The sequence below is a fragment of the Fusarium tjaetaba genome (assembly GCF_013396195.1).
Source record: "Fusarium tjaetaba strain NRRL 66243 chromosome Unknown NRRL66243_c0000272, whole genome shotgun sequence".
NCBI classification, from domain to species: Eukaryota; Fungi; Ascomycota; class Sordariomycetes; order Hypocreales; family Nectriaceae; genus Fusarium; species Fusarium tjaetaba.
In genome coordinates, this window is record NW_023501468.1 from 13 (window position 1) to 12,047 (window position 12,035).

The 12,035-nt window shown below is 48.2% G+C and overlaps 3 protein-coding genes across 3 annotated transcripts; all 3 read right to left on the reverse strand.

Moving 5' to 3' along the window:
- Nucleotides 1-273: 273 nt before the first annotated feature.
- On the reverse strand, nt 274-1,002 carry FTJAE_11157 (uncharacterized protein; the record flags this gene model as incomplete). The annotated part of the gene is made up of 1 exon (XM_037344071.1): nt 274-1,002. The coding sequence occupies one exon, from the start codon at nt 1,000-1,002 to the stop codon at nt 274-276; it is 729 nt and encodes a 242-aa protein (XP_037201766.1).
- An 838-nt stretch (nt 1,003-1,840) lies between these two features.
- Nucleotides 1,841-6,721, reverse strand: FTJAE_11158 (ABC transporter; the record flags this gene model as incomplete). Its single annotated transcript, XM_037344072.1, has 1 exon — nt 1,841-6,721. One exon carries the CDS (start codon nt 6,719-6,721, stop codon nt 1,841-1,843), a length of 4,881 nt encoding a protein of 1,626 aa, XP_037201767.1.
- A 1,894-nt stretch (nt 6,722-8,615) lies between these two features.
- On the reverse strand, nt 8,616-11,133 carry FTJAE_11159 (xeroderma pigmentosum group C complementing factor; the record flags this gene model as incomplete). The annotated part of the gene is made up of 2 exons (XM_037344073.1): nt 8,616-10,262; nt 10,309-11,133. 2 exons carry the CDS (start codon nt 11,131-11,133, stop codon nt 8,616-8,618), a joined length of 2,472 nt encoding a protein of 823 aa, XP_037201768.1.
- Between the last annotated feature and the right edge of the window lie 902 nt (nt 11,134-12,035).

Sequence of the window (12,035 nt, forward strand, 5' to 3'; positions counted from 1 at the left end):
GACGGCTTTTGTTGCTGATTAAGCAGGAAACCACTTACAGATATTCATACACCCTGTTCACTCAAGCATCCAAAGACATCACCATTTGGGATATTTACTTTGATCATTAGGACCATTGATTGGCTTATGAGAACGGAGTCCAAGTTAATTATTCTCTAGATGAACCTCTATTATCGATATTAACCTTTCCCTATCCCAAACGCCCAACTTAAAAAAACGCATGCTAAATTCAACCACCAGACAGACCCCCTAAACGGACGACCCTGGTCCTTTCTAGTGATCCCAAACGACTGGTACATTCTGGATCATAAGGTCTTTGCCTACTTGGCGAGACCACATCATGCCTTGAATGAAGGTCCAGCATGTGTTGAAGATCTCCTTCATCTTCACGAGGTCCTTAGCCTTTTCCTCCACAAGCAGTTCTGCATTTACGATAGGTCCTTGTTGTGGGCACTCCCACTCATTAAGCACACGAGAGCAAGCTTCTCCGTGGAAATAATCGTGCCAGATTCTTCCAACAGCAGCGTTACTGCGAAGAACATCCAACTGAGCTTGTGTCTGGACAATGAGACGGCCAATGTTGGCAAGGTTCTCAACAGCCATGCGAGAAGGAGGCGGGACAGCCGTCAAGTGTGGAATCTTTCCAGTGAAGAGACCTTTCTCCAAATTCGGAGCATTTTTCCAAGCCTCTTTCTTCTCCTGAATCTTGGGAAGGCTCCAGAGGGAATCGAAGCTGTCGCCGTTTGTGTCAATGGGACCCCAGATATTTCGTGGTTGACGATAAGACTGGACATAGCGATGAACTTCGTAGACCTCGTTGCAATCAGCGACGTGAGGACACCAATTCATTCTGACCTTCTTCATACAGCAACCATGATCATCGCATCGAAGGTAACTTGGCACGAAATGCTCAGGGCCGCAGCTGCATGGGAGGGGAGAGGCGAACGGGTCAGTGTAGTCTTTGCTACCATCGGAAATGACAGGCCGCGCATCGCAGCGCATAGTGTGAGTGATACTTCGGTAACACATATTGTTGATGTGGTAGTGATTTGTTGTTTTAATAATTTAGTTTTTGAAACTGTTGCTAGTGTGTTGATGTGTAAATTGTGGTTGGAGCTGTTGGGTTTCTAGTTATGCTGAAGCACTCGATATATATACATGTAAGTCCTAAACTTGTTTGAGTGGTGTACTGGAGCTCCTTTGTTAATAGCGTACTAGAACAAGACATCTGTAATGGTAAACATTGATGTGAACAATGCAGGCAAGCAAACAAGCAAGACGTTGTTGTTCTCCAAGTCCTTTGTTCGTTTTCGATCTGTGCATGTTCTATGGCAGAAAAGTGAATGTTCAGGAGCTATATCTTGAACAAATACATGGTAGGAAGACTTTCACTGAACTTTGCCAAGAAAAAAAGAGAAAAAGAAAGAAGAGAAAGCAGCCGTAGCAAAGCAGAACAAACCCACGGAATAAAATGGTTATGTTCGCTGTCCCTCGCCAGCGAGTTGAATGCGGAATTTGACCATATGAACTGGCTGGATGACTATCGTGGCCACCATACTGCTGATACTGAAGGTAGATACATTAACAGGGGAAGGCAAGAAAACTTGAGACCTTTATCCTAAGTGATGAAATACTTATTCGATTTAGTCTATTTAGGGGAGTCTTTACTGGGTTTATTGTAGCACCCTCTTCTAAAGTCTCATGTTTGCTTGCTCCCTGAGTATTGACCAGGCAGGCCCGGTTGTACAAACCGTATCGAAGCTGTACGTTCGTATCGATCGGTTCAGGGCCTCAATAAAACCTCAACGCCAAACACCGCAGCCTTATGAAAATGCACCAGTTATGATCTCCCAAACATCCAGATTTTGCGCCAAATGCTTTGCTTCTTCTCTTCTGAGTTCTCTTCCTTCACGTTGTGTTGTCCAACGATAGTCAAGAAAACCTGGTCCAGTGTTGTTGGCATAACACTGTAGTGACCCACGCCGAGTTCTGCCTTGTTCTCCTCCAGCAACACTACTAGGTGTCCAATGGCACTCTGGCTCAGATCAACCTCTCGGTCGCTTGAGATCTCTTCCTCCTTACGACCAGAAGTTGCTGCGAGGACTTGGCCAGCGCGCACTGAAAAGCGGATCTGGCCGTGATATGTTTTCTCATCAACATCGGCTGAGGGCAAAGTTTGCCGAATCCAGTTTGTCATTCGGTCCATCTCCTCCTGAGTAGTACGAGGGGCACTTTTGGCGACAAGGTGAATATGCAAGGCATCGCCGAAGCGATGTCGAAGGTTATCTGGAGTTCCCAGAGCAAGCATCCTTCGAGCAAGAATACCAGCACGACCAGCCAATGCATCTGCTTCCTCCATGCTGTGTGTCGTGAGAAGAATTGATCTTCCAGGGATTGTCGCCTCGAGTGTTCTCCACATAACACGCTTTGAAGCAGCATCGAGACCAGACGAAGGCTCATCCAGAAGCACAACAGTGGGATTGCCCATCAGAGCGATTCCCAAACTCAGTTTTCGTTTGTTGCCTCCAGATAGAGCATGCGCCATCCGCGTAGAGAATGACTCGAGCCCTACCGCCTGCATAACAGCCCGCACGTTGTGTTCGATGTCGGTGACACCTCTGATCTTGGCGTAGAATTCGAGATGCTCACGTACCGTCATCTGATCCATAGCATCGAACTGAGGGCAGACACCCAGGTTGGCTCGAGCACCTGCGAGGTTCTTGCTGACGGATATATCTTCCACCAACACATCGCCTCCATTTCGGTCCGGCTTGATATCACCTCTGATGAGAGAAATGGTCGTTGATTTTCCTGCACCATTCGGACCAAGTAGAGCAAAAACTTCACCACGCTTGATACCAAAGGTGACGTTGTCAACAGCTATGTTGTCGCGGAAGCTCTTCGTCAGGTGCATAATTCGGAGACCATGCTCATGCCCCTCATTACGAGTGACTTTCTCGCGCTCATCAATGATGTCTTCATCAACATGTTCCTCATCTGATTCAGCTTTGTCTCCTCCCCGGAAGAGACCTCGAAGTGAGGCTCCCGCTGTACCAGTATCGAGCCAAATCAAAAGACCAAAGAAGATGAGTGATTGAAGGATGAGGTACAGAATGGGTCCACCATAGTACAAGATGCCGCTTGGGTTTTCGGTCAGGCTATTGCCATCGCATGCCGTAGAAAAAAGGTTTGTAGAGATAAAAAGAGCCTTCAGTGCTGAGCCAATGGGGGCGAATGCAGAAATGACAAAGTGAACAAGGCGCAAGGAGCTGTCAACCTTGGTCACGGGCGAGTAAGTCAACACCGACATGTACGCAATGATGTAGACGACAAGAATGAGAGTCTGGCTCGCCGCTGCCCATGCGTACGTTCCAAGCTGTGTTTTAGTGAAGAGGGAGACAAGGTACGCAAAGACTGTCGAAGCTATTCCGTATAGGAACAAGACGAGGAAGACGTAACCAATGTTGAACCAGATATCGGAGACACCGGCCCATATCGCCACCACGATGGCTGTGCTGACCAGGACAATGATTAGATCAAACAGGAGGTAGGCTATCCAGAGTGGTAATGGCCGGACACCATTGGAGTATTGTAAACCGCGAATGAACTTGCGCCGCTCGTTGCTTGGGTAGAGTGCGAAAAATGCAGGATAGACCGAGAGAGCGATCGACATGTATACAATCATTTGAAGTGAACTACCCGTCGTGTCATTCACGGGAAGTTCAAAAGGAGCCCAAGACGTTGCGATACTGACGTTGGACATTACGACATCCAGCATCTGCTGCGCGAATATAGGCACCACGATGGCAAGATTAGCGACCCATGCAAATGTAGGACCTTGCTCGTCATTGCCCAGCCAAATTCCTCCGGTGATGTTCTTTCGATCCGTCTCGATCTTGTCTTTGAATTGCTGGAAAGTGTCGACCAAGCTAAGATCGTTTATGTCGAACCCCCTTTGGGTTTCACTTCCAGCGTTACCCTTTAACATGGGATTTATGAGGCGGAACAAGTCAGTGCTCAACTTTGACCTTGGCCCAGCTAAGAGGCGCAGTGCAATGTTGTCTCCTCCTTCCCTTGGATCGAACACGTTTAGTCCCTGAGCAGCAGCTTTCCTTGATTGGTCCCCTGGCACGCAACTGGCCGTACTTTCGTTAATGATAAAAAGGGAAGTCAATCCGCCAGCGAAGATTGGAAGAAGAAAGGCTAGCAGATACAAAAATCGATTCCGCTTCAGAATAGTGAGACGCTTGCGGAACAGAATCAAACTTTGTTTCAAGTATCCGACTCGTTGTCCATTTGTAAGCGCCAACCCTGGATTTTCGCCTTCCTTCTCTTTGGAGGCGACCTTTTCGGATGATGGGACAGACAAGGGGTGGTTTGCGTTGCGGAACGCTTCTTCGTCTCTGATCTCCTCGGCAACCTGGAGGAAAACATCCTCGATAGTCGGGCCCGAGAAGCGATATTCTTTGATACCAGCAGCTTCAAGACTCTTAATGACAACAGCTGCGAGCTGCGAGGTGGGAGCAGTGTATGTGATGAGGTCGAAGGCATCCTTCTTCGCAACTTGATCAATGTCTGGGGTTTCTCGAATCCCAATGTCCTTGGGAACATGAACTCTGTAACCGCCGCCCATATTGTCCTTCAAGGCCACTGAGGAGCCTTCTGCACGCAGAGTTCCCTTCGAAAGAATGGCGATATGGTCGGCAAGAAGATCGGCCTCGTCCAAAAAGTGGGTGGTCAAAATCATCGTGCGTCTACCACGCTCAGCCAGAATGATGTCCCAAAGCTTTCGTCTCGACAGCGGATCAATGCCACTGCTGACTTCGTCAACGCAACACACAGCGCTTCCTCCCGTCAACATGAGTCCCAGTTGGAGCTTGCGCTTCTGACCACCCGAGAGAGTCTTTGCAAAAGCCTTTCGCTTTTTGTAGAGATCGACGGATCTGATCAGATCTTCAATCTCTTGTGTGGTAGCCCTGGCGTTGGGAGCCTTTAGGTGATTGAAGATTCTGATGTGCTCTTCCACTGTCAAGTCGTCCCAGAGCACGTTCTTTTGGGGAGCGATACCAAGTCCACCTCTGCCATCGATTTTGATCGATCCACTCGTCAATTTGTTCATGCCTGCAATAGCATCGAGCGTGGTGCTCTTTCCACTGCCATTGGCACCCAAAAGTGCGACAATTTGCCCCTGGCCAATATCGAGATCCAGCCCGTTGACGGCGAGAACAGGCGGCTTCTTATTGGGGCCTCGGCGGAACAATCTTGAAAAGATGCTAGGTTTGTACGTTTTTGAGAATTGTCGCAATTGCACAGCATTGCTACCAATTCGGTCCACATCAGTTTGGTTATGCAATATTTTTCGACCTGGCGTATCATTGCTATACAGAGCATGCTCGATAAATGCCCCAATCAATGGATAAGCAAATATCTGGATGATCAAGAATATCCAGATAACAATACCTGGGAGTTTTGACGGGCTATTAGGTGCCGCTTTTAGCAAGTCAGTCGGCATTTCCTGCTCCTCGAACCATGCCATGTTGCTGATAAAGAACACGAAGGCGCAAGGGGTGAAGAAGATCGAAAGAACGGCGACAGAGACAGTACCAGGAGAAGAGAGGACTTGCGAAAGAATTCCGAGTAGGGCGACAACCAGGATGGCGGTAATACCACTCAGCTGGGCCTTTCGGAAGAAGGATGCAAACAACATGGATATAGAAGAGAACGCAAGGCCAATGAGAACGTGGAAAACGAGGACAATACCAACGCTGGTCTTGGCGAAAACACCACCGCGAACAATAATGGAGCCGATTATCCATGCTGGCAGGTAGATGAGAGAGAATGAAATGTGGTGCGCAATAATCCTGGCGACCATGGCTAGCCACGGTTTCCGTATCGGCATCATAGCATCGATCAATGTGGACATGCCACTTTCGCGTTCTGTAGCGATGAAACCAGTAAGATGATATGTGATCCAGACAACGGTTCCCAGAAATGCGACACCCATCCAGTCCCTTATGACCTTTTGGAATCGTGTACGAATCTCTCGGTCACGCTCCTCAGGGGTCAAGGTGGTGTAGGGGTATTCTTGAGTGCCATTGAGTTCGTTGGTACTTGAACTATTGGCAAGGGAAATAGCTCTGTCGACGGAGTGTTGAAGCGGGATTACATAGATCTGCTGGTCGTTCGATTTGCTGATTTCGAATTTTCTGCCTGCGCGACCGAAGTCTCCATCAGCCCGAATGGTGTAGTTCCAAAGGCCCCCAGGGCCTTGATCAGGCGACGAAAGCATGACGACAGCACCAAAGCATCTTGTCAATCCCCTCAAGTTACTAGGGCATTCTGCCCTTAAGTCCTGTTCACGTTCGATGGAGATGACCTCAAAGTTGACGTCTGCAGACTCGGCAGCATCTTGGAATTGTTGCGTCACAGTGCTGAACACCCGACCAATATTCCCTTCCGTGAAATTGTTGTTGACGAGGACCAATTTCTTACGTCCACTGTTGCTTGCTTTCTTGATGGCATCGCCGAGGTCGATAAGTGGTGTTGGCTTGCCGATACCGTATTCCGCTGGAGGCACCAGGAGGTTCTTTGTAAAACTAAAGAGCGCGGCCAAGAAGATGGGTAAGATAAAGGCCATCCAGATGCATAGTGCAAGATGGCGCATTAAAAGAATGCGGAAATTCTTGCCCATTAGGGTCCCGACCTGTTTGATGAAAGTCATGATGATGGTGACTTGGGATGAAACAGGACAGGAACGCGGTTTGCCCGCACCTCGATCCTAAGGGACAAGAGACTTAGGTAACTTGGCATAGGTTAAGGTTACCTTTTACTGTGTTTATTTCATAGAGAATTGATTCGGAGAAGTAAAGTGATGATGGCGATGTATCCTCTGCATCGTAAGGTTGGAAGAAATGGAGTTAATTAAGTTCACAGGCTAGTTCAATGACGAGGTGTCGAGGCTGATTTAAAGTAATACCTCCAGACACTAAGGTAGGTAGGATCCACCAAGAGGCAGCCCCTAGGGCTCCCTAAAGTGCCCCCCACATTTGACCCCCCGGAGCCGAGACAGCCAGTCATCAGCACTGTTTCGATCTTGAACTTAAAGCCCCCAGCAGTCTACATAATTCGAGGCATAGAAATCGATCAAGATCTATGGTCCTTGATTCTTCCATGATATGAAGATTGATAACACTAACTGGTTAACATTGAAGACTTCCTAGAGAATCACATCAGGAGAAACAACTGACACCCCTGGACGGGAATCCGTAACTTTGCTCCGTTCCGTCCTGGCGTAGCATAAACCTACAAAGACCGTGGTAGGCCCGCAGAATTGGGTTTGTATTTACGATATACAGAGTACGGAATACGATTTTATAAACGAGGCCCAATTGCAACATTTTCTCTTTCCCCTCCCTTGTTTTATGTCCATCCTGCAGCAACATCAGCATCAGCAATCATCCAGCATTGTCCATTTATTATCCACTCATCTCGGCTGTGCTGTTCGACACGCGGCCCATCTGTCATGCATGGATCGATGCTACGATATTTCAATCTATGATTCTTCCTTTTCTTCGACACGCAGGGAACTAGATCCAGATAGGCAACCGATTCAGAGCGATACGCGAGGGCCATTAAAATGACAAGACAAATATCCATCCAATGAGAATCTGCTCGCATGAAGGAATTGGTTCCGTTTACAATGAAACGAAGCTCGCGTCGGGAGTTCGGGTCAAAAATCACGCCGATTATACAAGTCGACGCTGTCAGCCGAGAATGCCAACCCTTGTAGCGTCGCGTTCTGCACTTGGCAAATATCTTGACCTCGGTGCCCGATTATAGTGATTTTAGGGGTCCCAGAAAAGGGATGCGTCTCTTAGGGGAGGAAACAAACCTCAGGACCCTGATCCTAAATAATAAAAGACTTAGGTAATCTAGTATAAGTTTAGGATACCTTTTGCTGACCTTGTTTTGACACTCTATATCAAGGTCTGATGTTTTGCTCCCGGGGCCTCTTTTGACTTGGTGTGACAGTGTTGGCGATGATAATACTCAAACATGATATATTGGCTTCAGAGCTTCAGAATGGCCATCTTGTAAGCACCAAGGCATGTTGATATCATCTTGTCCTACCTAGGCTGTCTTGCTTTCCTCTAGAAGACAAAAGGCCGATGCCAACTCTTCCAAAGAGCAGGAAGATACTTGTTGTAGTCGAACAAAGAGACTCGGAACGTAGGCTCTGTTCTTGACTGAGCTTGGTGATGAGGTCCTCCACGCTCCACTCTTGCCGGTTGTCTAGGTAGACACCTAACTTGGTAGATGCTGAACATGTTGAGAAAAGTGCCAAGATACATGTGTTACAAACAATCACAGAACTCAGAAGCTGTACAGCCTCATTTTCATAATACTACATCACCTGGAACATATCATAGTCTCCGCGTCCGTCTCCGTTTCTCGGCGCCGGTACTCAAAATCATACCGACGGAATGCCGGTTGCCGCTGTATATGAGACCCCGTACTGATTGCAATGATCCTTCAATATACAAGCCAACACGCGTCGTCAACACTGCACTGTTGCAGAAAATGACATTGATGTGCCCTTGTTCTTCACTCTAACACTATTCCACCAAAAACCCTCCGCCCATATCGTCATCATCTGCCATGTCAAACTCTTCAGTAACATCGCTCGGCGCATCCTCAATCTCTTGGTCCAGCTGTGCCTCTTTAGCCGCTTTATCATCCGCTGCCTTTCTTTCATCTGCGTCCACACCGCTCCAAATCTGTTCTCTAATACGTAGCGCCATCATGAACTTCCTCCAAGCCTTGAGTGCACGGTGTCGTCTTCGCTCATCCTCCACCTCTTGCTCGAGATCACCCAGACTATCAATTATAGTTCGCACAGCTTCTTCGTACTCTTTTGCGACCACTATGCCGGTTAACACGGCTGTGCCATGTCGTCCTTTGAATGAGAAACCGGTGAGAGCGGGTGCGTAGTCGACTCCGACCATAAACGCTGCTCGCGCTGCATGCTCGTGGATAATGTGAGCGCCTCCTTTGGGAATCATGCTTGGTACATAAACATCGATATTTCCAAACTTGTTCTTCGGTACCATGCCATTCCGCACTGGGGGTGGTTCGTAGAGTTCTGTCTGGTCCTCGGTGTAGATAGGTGTCCCGGCATCTCCTTGGGCATCCTCATCTTGGTCATCATCCAGAAGGTTCTTTGGTTTCGCTTTTTTAGGTAGCCATTTGACAGGTATTTCGAGTGGCTTAACTTCCCGCCCCAGACGATACCATTTATCTGCACTTCTCGCAATCCGGACATCTTTCCGTCGGTAGATCTTCTCGAGCGGTGCTTTACTACCTGCAGCAACTGTTCCGGAAGGCGTAGCCCCAGGAACAAGAACTTCATGTCGTCGAAGATGTCGTTCAAGCGCAAAGACCGGATGGTCTTTAAAGTCCTGTACATTCCTTGGCATAGGCTCTCTCGCCTCGATACCTACGAGTTCGTTATCCTCAATTTGATCGAGATCTGTCCGCCGCCGCCGGCTGTAAAGCTTCATGACCCGTCTCCACCAAACATCCCCGCCTTCGCAAGCAGTGTCGATTCTCGATCTTCGGGTCTTTGCTGTATAAGCCTTCGCATACCTCCTTGTTACGTCTCTTGCAGTCCCATCCTCATCAAATGCTACCACGTAGGAAAGGAAATTCTCCTTATCAGTAATGGGTGGCTCCAAGGTTTTCGGCTTCCAAAAAGTATGAGTGACCACAGCATCTACCGGTTGCCACTTCTGATGTCCGACATCAAGGATCTCGACCCAGTACACAGGATATGAGGATTCTTTTATTCGTTTGCGAATTTCAAACGTTGGTTGAGGTTTCGGGGGAGATATCGCTGGTGTAAAGTTATATGATGTTGCATTTGGATGCCCCAACCTTCGACGTGCTGAAGAACTGCCAGATGGTGTACCATATCCAGCACTGGCCATTTCTTGGTACTTAGCCATCGTAGCCCGTACTTGTGCATTTTTCTCTTCTATTGTCGAGCGCTTTTTCGGCTTTTGCTTCGGTTTCGGCATTGATGGGGCTCCAGATGTACATGCCAGAGGTTGTAGAGAGCACACCAAACGTGCTTGTACGCCAACACTTCGCAGAAGGGCGCAATACAGCTGTGCTCCAACATCTCTAGACCCTTGTAACTTTTTTGCTGCTTCTCGGAAATCGTCACGATCTAAGCAACTTTCCATATCATCTGGTGGTTCATACTGTGAATCTGTCAGCCGAGACCTCTCGATTGTGCGCTGGACTTACATCTTTCAGTTGTTCTGGGTCTTCCGCCCACAGAGCACGCCTTAGACCCCTTTCGGTAACCTCATACTTCGTCTTCCACACACCCTCTGCCTGCTTGAGGCCAGTCTTCAGACTCTCAGTCCTTCCAAACTGTGGAAGGTGTGCGCCAGGGGTGAGGTAGTTGACTGTCTTGTCCGTTAAATGCGGTCGCAGATAGTCTTGTACTTTGCCATCATTACACCAATGATTGCGACGTGCAGCGTGTGACAGCAGACACAGAAGATGTGTTTTGTGTATATCCATCCGTATCTTGCGCTCCTCTCTACTGATTGGTCTGCGCCTCTCGGCAGCCTTCTTTACCTGAGCTGTAGATGATTGATGCGCTGTCAGATTGAGCTCTAACGACTTTGGTTCTTCGGGTTTGCCTAAATCTTGGAGAGGTGCTGTGAAGTCCACATCCTCGAACATGATGTCCTCATCATCATCGTCGTCGTCTGATTCTAGCTCCATAGTCTGCATCGTTGGCTGGGGCAAGGCAACATCTTCAAACTCAATGTCCTCGTCTTCATCGTCATCATCCTCTTCCTTGTCCGTGACTTGCGCTAGAGGCGCTTTGCTTGGTTCTGGTTGCTTTGACGCTGCTTCTGATGTCTTTCCTGGTTCCGGTATTACTCTGCTTGGCCCAGCGCGACGTCGCTTCAAAGGTCGTTCTGGTGATGACCGATCCCGTGAATTCACACCAGCTTCAGCGAGCATATCCTGGTAGATCTCTCCGCCAGTTGGCACTGAAGCTGCAGCTCCCCTCCGAGCGCTAGCCCTTGTCGCAGGACGTTTGCGACCTACCATTTTGGTGTCATGTTGTAAATTGACCTGAAGGTTACGACTTGTGAGCGCGCAACTTGACGCAAACTTGGTGTGAGTGATTGCCCGGTTGCGTCATACGGTTAGCACAACAAGTCGCGAGGTCACGTGCGTGTCGTTACTTGTCCTTGAGCAGGAAAACTTCAGACCTCACTCAATATGGGTGTCAAAATGAACTCAGCAAATTTATTCTTAGCTTAGGCTAAGTTAACCTCATTGCTTTTGTTATTTAGGATCAATCCCCTAGCTTTCTTTTCTCCCGGCTTGTTATAACTACTCTGGAGCATCTCTCGCGGCGTATTAGTCGAGGGAGTTTCTGATCGACTCGACTAATATTCAAACAGATCAGCTCTATTTCGGTATAGCATATCAGTCTCGCGTTTCCATGTTCTATATCAGGCTGCAAGTAATCTAGGCCCAAGCATACTGTCCCCTCTATATGAGTGCTTGAGGCCCCGCTTGGTAGAACATGAAACAATAAGATTCAAGATCAGTAATTCCAATGCCCTCAAAACGGAAACGGCTCAATTCAAAACAGTTTCTATTTACTAAGACCTCCGATTAGCATATTACCAAGCGTTGTACTAGAGGCCTGAAAACTTGTTGACCATTGTTGAAGTCTCGGGTGATCAGTAATCGGCCTCAATGCCCTGACTTCTCCAGCGACCCAACAATTAGTGTGCTTACACATCATGAAGCGTTCCTGGGATATTCATGCTCTTCCACCAACAATTTTTTGCACACGCTGCTTCAAGGCCGAAGCGCCAATGATGACGCAAAAGATGCTTGTGTCCATTCAACTTTCAATCGGCATTCTTACGGCCAGGTCCGGATGTCCTGTAAGCTTGTTGTAGCCTCACGAGCTAGGAGTATCGATATTTGTCAGT